The 19,065-nt window shown below is 49.7% G+C and overlaps 1 protein-coding gene across 3 annotated transcripts in view; it reads right to left on the reverse strand.

The window, feature by feature from the left end:
• The window catches only part of Nol4l (nucleolar protein 4 like), a 121,137-nt gene that overhangs the window by 43,906 nt on the left and 58,166 nt on the right, over nt 1-19,065 (reverse strand). For all 3 annotated transcript variants that reach the window (XM_076570886.1, XM_006985464.4, XM_042276514.2), the window contains one exon: nt 16,082-16,191. In XM_076570886.1, coding sequence (XP_076427001.1) covers nt 16,082-16,191 — 110 coding nt within the window. The remainder of the gene's footprint in view (nt 1-16,081; nt 16,192-19,065) is intronic.

Genomic DNA, 19,065 nt, shown 5'->3' on the forward strand with positions numbered 1-19,065 from the left:
TAGCCAGGCATGGTGGTGGGCCTTCAATCCCAGTGCTCAGGAGGCAGGGATACATAGTGAGACCCTGTCTCTAAAACCAAACCAATACTAGCCTAGAGTGCTCCTAGCAGGGTTAGACTCAGCAGTTCCATCAGAAAGCTCCCAGACTTCGGCCACCATAGCCAGGGAAGAGAATGGTAGTAGCTTATCGCTGCTCAGTAGTGCAAGGAACAAACTACTGATGGTGTGTATGATGACCCTCACAGGCCTGGGGGAGGGGGGTAATGCTGCAGTTGCCTGCAACAGGCTAAACCAATCTGTGCTAGTAAAAGTCAGTCTAGTGGTCACCTTTGTTTGTAGCAGTGACTTGGAAGGACACAAGGGTTTTTGGAGATATAGACAATGTTGTCTCTTGCTCTAGATATTGGCTATAGGAAGTAGGCAGTGCATCAAACTATATCAGTTGTCTACTCTGTACTTGTCTGCATATGGGTTGGTATGGACAATGTATATCCATTGAAAGCTTGAAAAAGGCAACAAGCCAAGCCAGCTACCATGTCCTAGTGATCCAGAGCACTTTGGAACCAATTCCTGTCACCCCACAGCCTCCTAACCAGGCTAGTTATACAGTCAGCAAGCAATAAGGGTGATAATAATAATGTCACATGCACAGGAAGGCTGGAGACTTTGAGAGACTAGGTGACTGAAGTCACCCAGCATTCAGGAAGCTGATGGGCAGAGCCATGGGGTAAAAATAGTCTAGTCACAGAACTGGAAGCAAGGGGCATGCTGGGGTTTGGACCAAGGTTTGGGTCTCTAGGACGCATGGCAAGCTCTGTTAAGACAGGACTCCTGAGCCAACAACCTTGTGGGATGCTAAGCCTCACCAACTGAGAGAGGACTAGTGTCAATGATATGAGTTGCCAGTCACTGATGACAGTCACAGTCCCTGTGTGGCCCACAGCAGGTTCAGGGACCAGGGTAGATTGGCAGACCTAGGCCTGTCTGATGAAGCTGAGGGCACTGGAGCCCTGATGACCTCAGCCTGACACTACCCTAGTGACTGTTTTCCTTTCTCTGCTCCTCCCCCTCCTTGGGAAACAACAGTGTTAGGATGCAGGGGATGGATGTGCTTTCACTGACAGGACGTCATGCAGGTTATATAGGTACTCCGAAATGGAGCCTCAGCCTTCTGCACAAAGGAAGCAACCGACTTCTGGTGCTCCTGCTTTCTCCTTGCCTCCTGATCCTCCAGATCCATTTCCTTTCCTTTTTCTCTCCTGTTCCAGACAGAACCATCTTACTATCCAAAGGCAATGCCAAGCTCAGATGAAGGCACCCAGGCCATGGCAGGTCCCATGGCAGAAGCTAGCTTACCTGGGACCTGCATAGTCTTTCCCAGTTACACAGGATAGAAAATGCGTTCTTTCTTTTGCAGTCTCCCTTCTGCCTATAGAGGCAGCAACACTTCTGGAGTTTGGCCTAGAAAGGCAGCAACATGACTCTGCAGCCTTCTGGGAAAGCGTTTGTTTTGCTGCACTAGCCTTGCACCACCCTCCTCTCGCCTTGGATGGGATAAGACGCCAAAGGAAAGTTGAACAGCACTGTCCAGACACCAACGGCACTGGGCACTGAGGGCCTCACAGCAGGACCTCCCGCCCTCTCGCTTCAGGAGCGACAGAACCCCACACTTGGCTACTCAGGCTGCTAGGATTCCATGGACCAGACAGGCAGGAAGCCACCCCCATGTGCCTTCTTTCCAGAAAAGGACTCCTAGGAGACAGTGCTCAGAGCCAGGCACCTCTAGCTTGTCCTGTGCTGTGAGGTCGGAGGGACAAATGCAGAGTCCCTGAACTTGCAGATGCACTGGGTAGGAAAACAGCAAGCTTCCTCAGCATGGTTTTAGCGGGGCGCAGGGTGACACTCACCATCATTTTAATTGACCTCAGGCTAGTGAGGCCTGCATCCTCCTACCCAACTGTCTCCAGCCCCCCAACTTAAGGCTCTCGGGTCCTGTTATTGGGGAGAGTGGTGAAGGAGGGCAAGTGATTGGGCTCCGGGCCTGGCATGGATCTGCCAGTGACACACCTGTCTGATGCTAGCCGGAAATGGCCTAGACTCCACCACCCCACTTCCTTGGAAAAGGGGCTCCACAGTGAAAACAGGCTCTGCTAAGTGCTGGGACCCAGCCCAGACCTGCTGCTCCTCTGGAACAGGGAAGCTGCAGCCCTCAGAAGGGAAAGTGAGGTAGCCATGCTCCATACCAGAGCCACTAGATACTTTCACTTGTTATCATCATACCTGGTCAAGTCCTGCTCTGCTCTGGTTGCAGCATGTGGCACACAGCAAACTTTGTACCCAGTTGGCAAGCTCTTCAAGAGCTGTCTTTGCAGGGTGCTCCTTCTCTCCTCATTCTTTCCATCTTACCCCAAGGCCTTTGTACCTGCTGTTTCCTCTGTAGGAAAGCCCAGAGGGCTGGCTAGTTCTCATCAGTCAGTGAATAGTTCACACCTCTTCAGAGATCTCTTCCTCAGAAGCATATCATCTTACTCCACTTGAACTCTCTGCCCAAACATCTTGCTCTTTCCTGTTTTCTCTTCCGGACTTATTTATCATCTCCATAGCCTATGAGTGTGGAGGGTGGATAGGTTCTCTGTGCTCTTCACTGCCAGATTCCTGGTGTTCAGTGGCTCCCAGCACTTATTAGGAACAAATGACTTCGGAGTAAATTAAGGAAGCGATTTCCTCAGATGCACGCAACAGTGGCCCTGTCATGGGGGGAGGGGTCAGGGAGCCACTCTCTCCATCTGAATGGGGGTGGCAAAGCTACCAGCCTGCCAAGGGTCTATACTGGTCCCTCTGCATTAAACAAAGCAGCCAGCACAAATCCAACCTCAAAAGAGAGTGAGCCTGTTAATGATGTAAACATGGTTACAACCAGGAAAAAGCTTGGCCACGGCTTCTCCGGTCAACACAGAGCCATTATCTCTAATTGATCTCCAGACATCAGCTGCTGAGGCGGCTGAAACCCTCCTGTATCTTTCAGGTCTGGTTACAAAGCCCTAGGCTACTGCCCATGGCATGGAGTCAGGCTTGTGAGTCCCTTCTTGCTGAGGTGACAGGTCTGCCTGGGCCTCCCAGGAGTGTGTGAGCCCCAGCCACTGTATTCAGTGGCTGCATTTAGGCACCTTAACAGGAAGGCCTTGCCCTCAAGAAAAGATGACAAAAGCCAATTAGGGCCCAAAAAGCCCAACCCCCAAATATCCCACTAGCCATGAAAGGAAGAGATAACCCAAAAACCAGGCCGAGGAGTTTTCTCCTACCAGGACAAGGGTGTAAAAATAGTATGCAATAAAATCCAGGCCTAGGGACAAGATCACAAATTCCCATTGGGTCTCAGCGATGGGTCACAAGGTCAGCTTTCAGTTCAGTGACCATCTGGACCATCTGAGCCGCTCTTTCCTGCCTCCTCTCCTGCTGGAGTACTCTTGTCCTTAGGGGCAGAGCTGGGCTGAGCTGCTGGGCTGCCTTACAGTGAAACTCTGGGAGGAGCGAGCTTTTCCTTTCTTCTCTGGGGCCTAGCTAGTGACTCCTGGCCTCCATCCCAGCTTTCCGGCAGACACAGGTGAGGCGCGCATGAGGTAGGCCTGCACATAGGATTTCTGTTCATGGTCCACACAGCCATGGTGCCTGTGCTAGGAAATTACAGGTACTGCAGACATTTTTTCCTGGTTGCCTTGGAACTCTCACAGCCTGGATAGGGACTTGAGCTGCCAGAGACAGCAGCCCTTTTAGGCTCAGGCTGTCCAGCCCATGAAAGAGAGGGGATGCTAGCTGTTTCTGTTTATTTTCCACAGAGCTTCAGGGGTGTGGCAGGAGAAGAGGGCCAGGCCTCTGTGAATCCAAGCTGTCCCAGTAAAAGAACATTCATTCTCTTGGGGTATTTGGAAGTTACAGCAAATTTCTAGAAAACATTTGAGGATATTCCATAGTGAGTGTGTGTGTGTGTGTGTGTGTGTGTGTGTGTGTGTGTGTGTGTGTATTAGTTTTTCGAGACAGGGTTTCTCTGTAGCTTTGGAACCTGTCCTGGACTAGCTCTGTAGCCCAGGCTGGCCTTGAACTCACAAAGATCCACCTGCCTCTGCCTCCCAAGTGCTGGGATTACAGGCGTGCGCCACCACCGCCCGGCTTTCCATAGTATATTAATCAGGAAAACGATGCCTCTCAACCAGATACATTTGACAGTGAGCTTCCCACACTTCCCTCTGTCTTGCTCTGAGAGATCATTTCCTCCAGATCAAGAATACCAATAGTGGGGCTGGAGAGATGGCTCAGTGGTTAAGAGTATTTGCTTCTCTTACAGAGGACCTGGACTCAGTTCCCAGCACATGACCACTCACAACCATCTATAATTCCAGCTCTGGGGGATCCAGTGCCCTCTTCTGGCCTCTGAGGGCACTGCACACATATGGTGCATATACATATGCATGCAGCCAAACACTCATACACATAAAGTAGAAACAAATAAATCTTTTAAAAAAACAAAAGAAAAATGCCAGTTGTGCTGAACCCATCTTCAGGATGGTGAGGGTACTAGCTGACCTGTTTACAGTCTCCAGACTCCAGCAGGTTGCTGAGTGAACAAAAGGCTTGGGGCCAAACGTATTGCTTAGTTCTCCTATAGTCAAGTCAGGTGGGCCTCCCCCAGCAAGGAGAGGATACATTAAAGAAGCATTCCCTCCCCCTAAAAAAACTTTTTTTCAAGTCAATAAAACTTTGAAAAAGAAAGTCAGCGAGAGAGCATCCATTCCTGAGATTATAAAGCCTTAATACTTAACAGAGCATAGTGCAGGAACAGGCAAAGGCCAGGGGAATGAACACAAATGGATTCTGAGTGAATGAAAATCTGGTGAGGTATAAAGGTAGTCTCCAGGCTGTGGGGAAAATATATTCTTCCTCCTCCTCCTCCTCCTCCTCCTCCTCCTCCTCCTCATCATCATCATCATCATCATCATCATCTTGTGGTACTGGGGATGAAATACAGGGCCTCATATGTGCTATAAGCAAGTGTTCTAACACTGAGCTACACCCTCAGCCCCTAAATAGGTAATACAAGATGCTGAGACAAAAGGGTAAGCAAGATTTACATATTACAGTATATTAGAGTAAGCTCTAAATGGACAGGTTTTTTTTCTTCTGAGACAGTATTTCTTTGTATAATAGCCCCAGTTGTCCTGGAACTCACTTCGTAGACCAGGCTGGTCTCAAACTCACAGAGACAAAGATCAAATATTAAAAAATGAAAAGGTAGAGGCACCTGTTACCAAATCTGATGTCCTGAGTTCAATCCTGGGAACCTACAGTGGAAAGAGAGAACTGACTCGTCCCAAAAGTTGTCCTCTGATCTCCATACATGTTGTAGCACACGTATACCCATACACATATGCACACAAAATAAATGAATAAATAATGCATAAAAATGTAAATGAAAATGAAGACATGTTTGTCTTTGTCTGCCTAGAGGGTCTGAAGGAGAGGATGCTCCAACAGCAAGCACACTTAATACCCCAATTTTATTTTCAGTATGACTTTCCAAGAAGAGGAAGCAGGCTCTCTGGGAAAATGGCTGTTTCTGGAGCTGGGACAGGAAAGATGAGATGAACTGGACTATTGCAGTACCAGCGAGTTATGACAAACCAAAAACATCAAACCAGACCCCAAAGCAAAAGAACCAAAGAAGGCAGACCCAGAGGGGCACGTGTGGAAAGGCTGCAGAAGTTCCCAGAGGCCCAACCTGGAATAAAACTGACCAGCAAAATGGAGGGGCACTGTGAACAGGGTATGAAGTAAGCAGCCAGGTGGCCAGACTGAGCGGGGAGGAAAGGACAGAAAACTGCATTGCCTGGGCAGCCAGGGCTCTGGCAGGTCCTTCACTGTCCTCCTCAGGAATGGAGCGGGCAACTCTAGGGAAGAGATCAAGAGACATGGCCTGAGCCAGGTGCGATCAAAGCCAGCATCAGATAAATCATGTTGACAGTCAGAAGCTGCTATGTGAGGTGACGAAGGTACTACTCTGTGCCTGTGCTCTTCCTTGGAATGACCATAAACATTACCGTTTATATTGAGAAAGACATCAGAGAAATGCCAAAATCCCACAAGGCACATGACCAGCACTCATGACAACTGTCAAGGTCATCACAACCCAAGAAAATCTCAGAAAAATGCCACAGCCCAGGGGAGCCTTAAAGCACTGGACAGCTCAGTGTGATAATGTATCCTGGACAGACATGACTGGTGAAGTCTCGGAGGGGAAATAAACTTGGACTTCAGTTAACAGTGTATCAATGTTGGCTCCTGCTTGGCCACTGTAACACGTTACTAATAGTTGAAACTGCTAGTAGGGTGGAGGAGAATGTGGGAATCCCCTTATCTCAATGCTTCTGTAAATCTAAAACTCCTCTCAAACATAATCTATCACAAGAATGAAAACATTACTAAAAGGAAACACAGGGCTGTTGTGGTTGGCTTTTTTTGAGATTCAAATGTAGGAGGTATTAAAGAAAGAAAGAAGGAAGGAAAAAAGAAAAAGGAAAAAGGGAGTGAATCTGAGCTCATAAAGAGAGAAGGGACAAGCCTTCTCAGCACAAGAAAGATCAAAAGATACAGGACCAAGGCTGAGGAAAAGAGGCAGTGGCCAACGCTGGAAAATCCAGGGAAAGCAAATGCAGTCGTGGCATGCTAATTGGGTCAGCTACAAGTATTACGTGCACAGTAACAATGTAAATAAGGAACAGTGATTTCTCTAAATAGAGAGACACCAGTGCTTCAGGAGTGGAAGACTTTCAAACTATCTCTCATATCAAGAAATTCTTAAACAATGACAAAAAAAACCCCAAATTAAAACAATAATAATAAAACAAGTACGAGCAGTATAAACTTGTTACTTAGAGAGAGAAAGAAAATACAGAAGAGATGGATGAGGGATAGGAAAAGAAAAGAGGCCATCTATGTTGAGAACAGAAACTGAAGTGGGCAGGTTGGGGCAGGGTATACTGTTTTCATCTCCTAATAAAAGTAAAAATGCAGACAAACAAAACCAGAAAAGAAAAGATACAAGGCCTGCAGAGAGGGAGAGGGCACTTCTGAGGGCAAGCTGCCCTGGGGTCACAGGCAGACCCTGTCAGCAGAACCCCTCGGTGGAAATGCTCCAAGGACCACACTTGCTGGGAAAAATCCAGGCAGCCACCTTGGCCAAGGCCAGTGTTTCCACTGATTTTGCTTTTCTTGCTTCAGCTCAAACCCTTCTCCAGAGCCAGAGAGGTCTCTGGGGCAAGAGATTCTATGATCTCGAAAATGTGGTCACTGGTGTTGGGCCTCCCAAAGCAGCAAGCTGAGCCAGCCCCCTGTACGGGTCAGGGGACAAGGGGGCAATCCCAGAGGCCACAGAGGTCTTCCTCCAGAAGACCAGGGGTGGGACAAGAGAGGAGGCCAGCAAGAACAGTAAGGTCTGGGGGTGAAGGGCATGGCCCCCGCCCCAGCACAGACGAGCCCAGGGAGGAGGGTGAGAATGGTCTGGCCAAGGCTACACGGCCATGGATGCCTCCAGGCCCACCTGTATTGCTTGGATGCAGACACTGACATTTTTTAGATATTGATTAATGAAAACTGAAGAAGGCAAAGCCATACTGAATGCCATAGCACAAAGATGCTGCCTCACAACATCTGACCTCTCCACCCAAGGGCTAGCCGAGGAACACTCTGAGCATCCCCAGGAAGGTTTCCTTTCAACATGGGCACATGGCACTTTCTAACAATGAACATTTGTTTGCTCATTAATAAACATATCAGTAAATACCAAGTGGTTAGATTTTGCTTACTTTTTTAAAAAATTTATTTATTATGTATACAGTGTTCTGCCTTCATATATACCTGCAGGCCAGAAGAAGTTACCAGATCTCATTATAGATGGTTGTGAATCACCATGTGGTTGCTGGGAATTAAACTCAGGACATGTGGCTGCTAGGACTTGAACTCAGCACTTCTGGAAGAGCAGCAGCCGCCGCCGCCGCTGCCGCCACCGCCACCACCACCACCACCACCACCACCACCACCACCACCACCACCACTGCCACGGTTTCTCTGTGCAGCTCTGGCTATCCTGGAACTCGCTCTGCAGACTAGGCTGGCCTCAAACTCAGAGATCTGCCTGCCTCTGCACTCCTGCCCTCTGAATGCTGGGATTAAAGGCGTGCGCCACCACTGTCTTTTTTTTTTTTTTTTTTTGCTATTTTTTTTAAAAGGCCCATCTGAGCCTTCTTGTCTCTGTAGTGGAATTTAAGCCACTCACATGTCCTGTGATTTACTGGTGTTAGATTCAGTGGTGTTTTATGGGGGTCCTAAGGACGGAGCCCAGGTCTTTGTGGGCACCAGGCAAGCACTCTCCATAATTCCAGCTGCAGCCCTTGTCTTCATGCTTTATAGTTGCGGTTTCTCTTCTTGTTCCCATTGACCCACTCTTGGGTGTGATGAGCAATTTTTATTTCTTTTATTTTCTCCATAGGCTTAGAAGGTCCAATCCTACTCTCCAGAGATTGCTCTTTAAGGAGACATACCCAGGGAGCTCAGCGGTTAAGAGCTGTTCTTCCAGAGGACCTGGTTCAATTCCTAGCACCCACATGGTATAGTTCATAATTGTCTATAACTCCAGTTCCAGGGGATCTGACACCCTCATAGAGACACACATGCAAACAAAACACTAATGCACATAAAATAAGAGTAAATAAATCATTTAAAAAATTTTTGGGGGGCTGGAGAGATGGCTCAGAGGTTAAGAGCACCGACTGCTCTTCCAGAGGTCCTGAGTTCAGTTCCCAGCAACTACATGGTGGCTCACAACCATCTGTAATGAGATCTGGCGCCCTCTTCTGTATACATAATAAAAAAATAAATCTTTAAAAAAAAATTTTTAAGGGTGACACACCCATACCTCTGAGAGATGGTCCAGCTCTTAAGAGCACTTGTTCCTGCAGGGCCAGGGCCCTCACCTGCCCAGCACCCACATGAGAGCTCATAACCATCCTTAACTCCAGTCCCAGGAGATCTGACACCCTCTGCTAGTCTCCATGTCCATGCACATGGTGCACAGACATACACGCAGGCAAGCACTCATGCACATAAAAACAAACAAACAAACAAACAAACAAACAACATCTTAGTAAAAAGGCCACCCAAGTTCAAACACTGAGCTTTAGCAGATGTGGACACTTTCCCATTCTGCTATTCCTCCAAACTCTCGTGTGACCTCAGCTATGGAGGAAGAGGAGGAGGGCATCACTGTCTGCGGGCTCCCAACCTCTCTGCCCAGGGCAGCACCTAGAAGCCAGGCCCAGTCTGACTCACTGTGACCGAGGGACAATGGTTCTCCTTGGGGTCTGCCATTTTCTTGGGGTATTCTGATCGAAGAGTAGGGTGAGAAAGCTCATGGGACAAAAAAGAGGAGGAAGAGCTCGGAGGGAAGGAACACTGTCCCGCTTCAATGCTTCCCTTCTTCAAGAAATAATCCAGAAGTGATGTGGTTGTGGGGCTGGAGAGATGGCTCAGAAGTTAAGAGCAGAGAACCCAGGCTTAGCTCCCAGTCCCTAGATATTGACTAACTCTAGGTCCTTTAGTTCCAGGGGATCTGATGCCCTCTTCTGGCTACTGTGGGTACTGGACATACACGGTGCACATACAAACACATGAGCATAGGCGTGTGTGTGTGTGTGTGTGTGTGTGTGTGTGTGTGTATGTGTGTATACACATAATAGTAATAAATAAATAAAAATAAAATTTTAAAAAATGAGCGATGTGCTGAAAGTACCAGCAGCTCAAATGTCCATCGATGGATGGATAGATGAAGTAACAGTCTCATACAAAGAGATTTTTCTCAGCTGTGAAAGGATGAAGTTCTGACACAGTCCTTGACTCGAAGGACCCTGAAGATACAGCACTAAGTCAATGCATCCAGGTGAGGCAGGACAATGCTGCCTGAGGCCACACCTGTGAGGGACCTGCAGCAGCCAAAATCAGAGACACAAAGTACAACAAAGGTTTTACAGAGCTGGAGAGACACTGTGTGGCTCCTTTATGGGCACAAGCTTTGTGAGAAGTGATGAGAAGAAACATGAACTAAGGCTGCGGAGAGGGTTCCGTCGGTAAAGCGCTCCACTCGCCAGAGCTCATGCGAAAGAGCTGGATGTGGTGGTGCACACTTACATCGCGGTCGCTGGAGGCAGAGACAGGCTGGGCTCTCTGGTCAGCCCGCCGACTACAGCTCCAGGCCAGTGAGAGAGAGCCTGCCTAAAGGTGATGGAAGAGAGACACCTGAGCAATGACATCTGAGGTTATTCTCTGTGCGCCACCACGGCTCCCCCCACCTGTGAATACAGACAGTTGGTAATGGCTGTAACTCAACATGATATGAGTATGTTATGGCCACTTAATCACACACTCAAAAAAAGTTTAAATATCGTATGGATTTGCCATAGCCTCTGCTCTCGCTTTGCTAGTTTTGTTTTCCCATTTTCTTGGGTTCTTCTGAGCAAGGGATCAGCTGGCCTCGAACTTAATATGTAGCTGGGGATGACCTTGAAATTCAGAGCCTCTTTTAGTGCTGGGAAGACAAGCATAGGCCACTATGCTTGGTTATTGTAGTGCTGAGGACTGAGACCAGGGCTTCATGCAAGCGGGGTAAACACTATTAGAGTGCTATCTGAGCTACATCCCAGCCCTTACATTAGCCTTTTGTTTTGTTTTAAGTGAATGTGGGGGTGGAGGGGGTGGGGAGGGGTGAGGAGGGATGGGAAAGATGGTTCGGTGATAGAGATCTCACTTAGCCTGTGTGGGTCCCTGGGTTCCATCCCCGGCACTGCAAATAAGAAATAAATAGCTTCAGAAAGTGCTTCTAATGCGCCCATTCCAGTGTTCGCTATGTTTCACATCATCTGGCTCCCTTACAAGTGGGGGTGGCAAGATGATTCAGTGGGTAAAGGCAGCTGTTGCCAAGCCTGACTGACACCCTGAGTTCAATCCAAGGACCCACAGGGTAGGAGGAAAGAACCATGTCCTAAAGTGTCCTATGACCTCTACATTCATGCTGTGGCACACAATGCTCCCCGCAAAGTGCACACACAAAATAAAGAAAGAAATATAAATAAAAAGTGTGGGGAGGGGGCGCCTGGAAAAAGCTCAGTAGTTAAGGACTGCTCTTGCAAAGGACCCAAGTCTGATTCCCAGCCAGTAGTTCACAACCAATTTATAACTCCAGTTCCAGGAGGCTTCCCAGGCATCAGCACACATGTTCACATACCCACAATTAAAAATAATATCTTTTAGAGCCAGGCCAGGCGGTGCTGGCGCACGCCTTTAATCCCAGCACTTACAGGAGGCAGAGACAGGAGGATCTCTGAGTTCAAGGCCAGCCTGGTCTACAGAGCAAGTTCCAGGACAGCCAGAGCAGTTATACAGAGAAGCCGTGTTTTGAAAAAACAACAACAAAAAAGCCAAACTAAACCAAACAAACAGAAAAACCTATGAGGAAAGTGCATTATTTTGGCTTTCAAGTAACTAATGAACAAAATGGAAGACAGAGAAGTGAAATGCCTTAGTCAGAGCCACCCAGGGTGAAGTGGGGGTAGTGGTCTGGAATCCTGACTGGGAACAGTGCCAGCTCTCTGCTTTCCAGGTAACGAGGGAAATCATTTGGAGACCCCAAGTGAGCCTGCAGGTTCCAGGTGTAGACCCTTAGTAGAGGTAGGCCTGTCCTGGCCATCGGTCCCCAAGACTGGGAGAGTATCTGGACTAGGGCGGAGTGAAAGAGGAGGCAGAAGTTAATGGAGGCAAGATGGTGCCCCTAGCAGGCTGGACTGAACAATGGCGCTTACATCACTTCACGCGGCTATGCGAACAGTAAAACCATTAGGAGACATTAGCACTGCTGGGAGTAGAGACCAGTGCAGTCTTCCCTCTGAACAGAGCATCTGCGGCAGCGGTGAGGAGACTGAGGAGCAGATCAGGGCTCTGCCTCTGCTTCTGAGCAATGACGTTCCCATGGGGGCGGGGTGGGAGGGTGGGGATGGGCAAGGTGGCCCTGCTTCCAAATGTGGCTTCCATAGTTCGATATCCTTTCAAGCGCTGCATCTCAGGAGCAGATGGGACCACAGGGACACTGAAGGCACATGGACCTCTTGTGGACACCGTGAGAGTCACAAGCCACAAGTGATATCCATGGGTGTCCCCACCCTCTCTATTTCCTTTCATTTTTTTCCCCAGACAGGGTTTCTCTGTGTAGCCCTGGCTGTCCTGGAACTCGCTCTGTAGACCAGGTTGGCCTTGAACTCAGAGATCCGCCTGCCCCTGCCTCCTGAGCAGTGGGTTTAAAGGTGTGCATGGCCGGCTCTAATTTCCCTACTTAGGGTAGCTCTCAGTTTCCAGGCAAAGCTAGCAAGGTGCTCCTGAAGATGGGGAGAAGTGGACAGGTATTTGGCGGGGGAGATGATAGATCTTTCTCACTGTGTTCTTGCTCTTGTGCTTTTGGCGGGGGGAGTTTTGTTCTGTCTTATTGTTGTTACTGGTTTTCCTCCAGAGTCTCTGTGTTATTTAATTACAAAAGAATGGAAAAATATGAAGAAGTGAATGGCAGTAAATGGGTGATTCTGTGTGGTTCTCAGTGCTTAGAACACCCTCTGGAAGGGGATTTGGAAACTGACAGGTCAGTCAGTACCTACTGGTTCACTCAGGCCCACAGTGCAGCCTGCATCCCTTCCTGGGATCTGACCTTCTCCTGGAAGGCTCTCAGCTGTTCCCTGAGAGCTCAGAGCTCACCACATTTCCCTACCCTGCCTCCTCTAAGAAGACGAATTTATCATCTGTACAACCAAGTGTGGTTTCAGTTCTATAGCTCTAGAAGAGAGTTCATGATAAACCAAACCCTCTTGTTTTGAGTTTTTTGAATCCAGGCTGGCCTTGAACTTGGGATCTTTCTGCCTCTACTTTCCAAGTGCCAAGATTACAGGGATGGGCCACCACACCTGGCAGGAAATAAAACCTCTTTTAGGACACTACAGCCCATATTTTCAGTTTATCGTGGCCACTTTGACGGCAGCTCCTGGAGTCACAGTCTTTGGGGAGGTCTCTGTAGAGAGTGTCACTTAACTCCATATCATCTTGCATACTAAGGAAAGAGAAAATATTTGCTGCAACAAATCAGACCTCAAGAAGAATCTCTTTCCTTTGGGTAAATATTATCATCAGTTTCCTTTTATGTGTGTATTGGAGGGGGGGGTTTAACAGGTGTCAGACCCTGGTGTTAGCTTTCCATATTTCTAATATCTGACACAGAGAAGGACTAAGTTCCCAGCATATTAACCTGAATCAAACAACATGATTGGCCAGCTGCAAGAAAACCCCACCTCCTCTCTTCACTGTCTGATCAGAACGAGGTGAGGTGCACATGCACCCTCACTCCCCCTTGTCTCCTGGATGCACAACGTTGGAAAACCCCCAAGGGAATGATTGGGCAGTTGTTCCCACAGTGCATGATTAACTGACATTTTCTAGCCTGGCCCCAGTTACTGGGGACTGCCTTTCCTTTCCACACAGCTCACATCAGCAGCTTGCAGACACTACAGGTGTCAGCTCTTGGCACTCTGTGGTCACAGGGATGGAGTGAAACTTTGTCTTGGGGTGTGGGGCATGACAAGGCAGAACTTAGGCCAAGGTAGACTTTGGATGAGAGGACGTCACTTGCCCTAAGGAGGACCCTGCTCTGCCTTCACTGGTAAGGAAGAGGCTGCTAATGCAAGGCTGTATATTTTTAGTTTCAACTCAAGCAGGAGCATCAGAGGTTCTGGTCCTTGGCCCCTGCCTTGCTGCTGTAGATAAACAATCGGGTGAGGGGTGAGCGGAGTGATTTCTCATTCTCCTGTGTGCCAGCCATAAAGCAGGGACAATAGTGCTGCCTGCTGCCTGAGAGACGGAGGCCTTGAAGCTCCCTGCTGTTCGTGTGCTGGGGGTGGGGGGTGGAGGGGGGATGGGGGCACTGGAGATTGACAGGTGGGAGGCACAAGGGAATGTGGAATATTGCTATTGCTTCACCTGCCAGTATGCAAGGAGGGTTTGCCCTTTGACCCCCTCCCCGACAGACAGACAGGGGAAACTGGCTGCTCTGAGTCTTCCCACCCCCGGGCCCAGCTGCAGCCAGACTCCCAGAATATTTTGGGACAATGACTCTCGCAGTCTTATTGTGGGAGTAGCTTGAGCCTGGCCAGGACAGTCAGTCAGCCTGTGAGTTTTGGTTTTCTAGACACTCACCTGAGGCTCGAGTGTGGCTGGGAGTATCCCCTTTTCTGTCAGCAGGTCAGCAGGGAACTCTCCCCTTGGCCCTGGGGCCTTTGTGTAGGTTCTCCCTATGGTCTCGGACTTCTCTTTCTTTCACATCTAACATCATCCTAGGCGTCCTTTGCTGTGGCAAGCCTTCCCTGTCTCTGCCGCAGACCCGCTGCCGGACGCCCTGAGTATCCATAACCATATACCCTGGAGGACAGGCTTCACAACAGCACCACTGGGCCCCATGCTAAGCCCTAGAGCCTGGCTCACAGAAAGGGCCCATCTTTGTTAATCTGCCCCTCTTCTACCGATGCAAGGGAAACTATAGTGAGATTTTAAAACCAAATAAAACCTGACAGGAGCACGGAAGAGAGGTCACGTCTGCACACCACACTGACCACACTGGCCCCAGCAGCGACCCAGATCCAGCTGCCTGCCCCAGGAGAGAAAAGGCCATGTGGCACTGCTCTCAGCTGTCCGTGTTTTGTGCCTGGCTCTTCATATGTGAGAAGTGACACTGTGGATGGTTATAGGAAAACAAAGGCCATGATTCCTCCTCAATAATCATCAGGGATCTGTGCAGTATGAGTGAAATTTTCTAAGTATTAGCACAACAATAACACCCCAAGACTGCCACCCCAAAGCAGAAACCATGCAGGCTCTGCCCCACCTCCAGGCTCCCCACCCACACCCCACCCCTACCCCCTTACCCCCACCCCCGCACACACTCACTGCCTTTGACTGCAGCCATCCACGACAGGTACTGTTGGGTGATGGGGAAACACACACGAGAGGCTGGCCTTCCAGAACAAAGCTGGCTGCCTTCCTTCAGCCTCTAGGAACCCGGGTTGTGGGGCTTGGGAGGCGGTTCAGCAGGTCAAGCCAAACAGCCCGAGAGCTCAAAGTGAGCAGCACAGGCCCAGCTGCCACACAGACTCACCCTGCCACATCCAGGCCCGGCCGCGAGGCTCCCCACTTTTCACCCCCCCCCCACACACACATACACGTTTGCATTGTCAAGAGGCTTGCAGTGCAAGACCGCATGGACCCAGAGTTCTGGCCTGGATTCCATTCGAGAACAAGCTCCCTTCCTGTAGTTAAGCCTTGGGGACTTGATATCAGCAGAGGTGGGGCACTGGAGACAGGTGAGGAAGGGATGCCCTGATTTTGGTGGCAGCAGAGCAGAGGGAGAGGACAGCGCTCACCCAGATTTTCTCTGAAAGGCAGGCGATTTGCTTTGTAAGAGGTTAGCGAGTGGACTGTGTGGGGAGACACAAGTGGAGGGGTGGGGGCGTGTTTCATGGTGCCTGACATCCCTTGGCAAACCACATCTGGAAGTCTTGAACAACCAGGGAGCCCCAAGGCCTTATCTGGCCTGGGCCACTTTCCAAGGCCCATCTTCCTGGCCTGTCTAGGACGCAAGAATGACAGAGGCCACAGGCAAGCAGCCAGCAGTGGAACAGACAGAGGGGAGGGCCTGAGAGCCAAGGTCTGTGGCTCTGGAGCACCTCTCCCTTGAATATCCTTGGGCAAAGCCTGGCAAGGCTGAGTGTCCAGGTTTCAGAAGACACTCCCAGGAAGGACGCACTTCTGCCCTCTCTGCTGGCTAGGGGCCAGATGACCAGATAAGGGTCTCTTTGATTTGCCCCTTTATACAGGCTGCTGCGGGGCCCCCCAGGCCTGGAAAGGCAATGCCCCCCAACCTCCTGGTCTCTGGGGGAGACAGTAGGCACCTTACCTGCTCCTGAGAGTTCATCACTCGTAGCTTCATCTGCTTCAAGTAGGTGGAGGTGAGGGGCATGTTGTAGTCGATAATGCCAGACACCAGAGGAGACGGAGGCTCATTCTCTGCAGGAGGACAAAAGGAAGCTCCTTTCAGTCCGTGCGGCTGCGGGGGTGAGGGTGGGTGGGGCCGGGGTGATGGGAGGATGCCCCCCACGAAGGGCAGGGCCAGTGGCCACTCACTGGTCAACTGTCCACCTGTGTGGTGTGCAGCACACAGTTGGCTGAAAATGCTTGCCAGTTAGGTGCCAGTTTAAAAAACAAAAAGTGAGACTTGTCTGTTTCAAAAGAAATGGAAGGTCTGGTCACACGGGGCTCCTGTGACCACCATGCGGCCCTGCAGCAGCCTCTTCTTACAGGCAGGACATCTGTGCTTTGCCACAGTCCCACTTACCACAGGGCACAGCTTTGCTCACCCAGGCCACCTGCCAGGACCCTGAAGGCATTAAGTTTCCAACTCTGGCCCAAGACGGCTCCTCCTGGTAAACACCTGCCTCTGCCTGTCCCACTCCAGCCTCAGCCCCACACTGCCCCGCCCCCAGCACCCTCTGGGACCAGATGGCTCACAGATCTGAGCCAGGCCCCCGGTGCCATCTACCCTCCCAAAACCTGGTGCCTCCATAATCGCATGCAGAGGAGGGTTTTTCCTCCTGCTTATTGCTATGCTGTCCCGAGGATCAAAGCTACGTGTGCTCTTTTTGTAGAAAATCTGCAATGTGTGGAATGATGTGAAGAAGAAAATCTAAAAGCGTAATTGCACCAAGCAGCCTGGCATATGCTTCTGTTTATTTTCCCTGTGACTTTCCTTTGCACACTTGTTATCATATGCATGCAGAGAATTATAGTCTGCTTTCCTCTCAAAAAAGGTGTTTAATTTAATTAAGTTATTTATTTTGAGACGAGGTCTTGCTTTGTATGTAGCCTAGGCTGGCCTTGAACTCATGATCTTCCTGCTCAGCCTCATGAGCACTAGAGGTAATTTTTTTTCCCCTAAACATTTTGCCATGGGTATTTTCCAAGAATTTACCCTTATGATTGGTTAGGTATGGCTAGTGTAACCAACACTGCAGAGAACACCTCTGGGAATACCTACTCATCTGTATTTTGATCTTTTCCATCATAGAAGCGCTCTACCACTGAGCTAAATCCCCAACCCCAAAGATGACTCTCGAATCTCTGGTGGCCATGACATCATCCTGGCTACCTATTCTCTGGGTCTCTCCTGTTCACACGGGCCTCAGGCCAGGTTGATTTTACCATAGGCTTTCTGTCAAAAGATCTCCACTTCATCGAAGGGGTAGGATCTGAGTCCTTTGGAATGAGAGCGACCGCCTCACCAAGCAAAGCCTGCCTGGCCTCCTCTGTCACCACCACAGCCAAGAGACAGGCTGCAGCAAACGTGGATGACAGGGCCAGGTGACAGGGCAATCCCAGGGTCATTTGCTCCACTTACCCCTCCGAAGCCAGCACCCAACTGAAGAGACCTCTGCACCCGTGCAGCACTGTGCCAAGTGAAGAAGCCGCAGGAGGACAAACACTTGTGTGAAATGAGTCTAAAACAGCTCATTTTCTAAGTGTTGACTATGGTGAGAAAAGGAGAAAGAGCCTCTGAAACACAGGGCAGAGTCACTCGGAGGGAGCCCTCCTGCGGGGCCAGACTGGGCCCAGACTTCTCTATACCCTTCTTTGTAGTGACAAATGTGTTTTAATGAACTTGGATAACTAATAGAAACATACATTTCAAGGGCACCAAAGCCCTAAAACCAGATCAGAGGAAGAAGTTCACTGCTTCCCTCTAAAGCTCTCAAGTCTTACTTGCATACAAAGAAATTGTATCCAAAAATGTTTACTGGTCACCTAGGAATCTGGAATACAATTCCATACTGATGACTCGGACTCAAAATGGTAGTTATCAGATTCATGGCAGCCCACTTAAGAAAATATTGTTGTAGCATTACTGGTGCCGTGTGTCATCTGTGAGTCTGGGTTGCTCCCCAAGTGTCACTTCCAGACTGACTTTGGATGCCTGACACTGCACTGAATGTGCATGAGCACTGCGCAGACGGTGGAGAGGGCAGTCCCTATTCTCCACCATGTCTGGGTGGGGCAGGGAATCCTGTGTGCATGGGCCTAGCTTGTAGGAAAATGGAGCTGCTCTTTTCCTCAACGGACCACTATCAACCGAGAGTTAACTTCCTTAACCTCAGGGAGCTTTTAGGCCCTGATCTACTAAGATGGAGCGGGTGGGAGGCAGCACATTAGGCAAATGATTCCAAGGACCCTGAGATGGGGTCACAGACAAGAGCCATGTTCCTATCTCTGAATCATGGTGTTTCTGGCTGAGAAGTGCGACTTCACTGTAATTTCCTCCAAGGTGAAACTGCCTGGGGTGAAGTAGCTGAACAACAAGGAGGCTGTGAAGAGCCACCCACCCTCCAATGGCCCTGGTCATATAGGGGCTCTCTCCATTTGTCCATCTACATAGGCAAGATGCCCTGACGTAGCTTGCACTGTACCTGAATGCTAAGGCTGCGTATCAAGAAGCAGAAGGCAGTTCAGCTTAGGGAAGAAAAATTACACTCAGGAGAGTGGCCAGGCTGGTGACCTGTGTGTAGGCAGAAGGTAGGGTTTTCCCTGGTCTGTGCTCTCCAGAATCTCCACAAAGCAGAAGATGCTTCCAGGACCCCGAAGGAGCTAGGACTGCTCTGCAAGAGGTGGACACGATCCTTGTGGCAGGAAAGCAGACAGACAGAGCCATCAGGGAACACCTGCACTGGTGGGCCATGGGGTACTTAGTCCCTCAGTCCCAGGAGTGAGCATCCTGCTGGGGCAGCAGTGCCAAGGTGGACATTTCCAGGGAGGAAGGGAGTCCTGGAGCTGGCATGGGAGGCCAGAACTGGCTCACTACAGTAAGGAGAAAGGCCGAGGGCTGGGGGAGCC

This window comes from Peromyscus maniculatus, chromosome 4 (genome assembly GCF_049852395.1).
Source record: "Peromyscus maniculatus bairdii isolate BWxNUB_F1_BW_parent chromosome 4, HU_Pman_BW_mat_3.1, whole genome shotgun sequence".
NCBI lineage: Eukaryota > Metazoa > Chordata > Mammalia > Rodentia > Cricetidae > Peromyscus > Peromyscus maniculatus.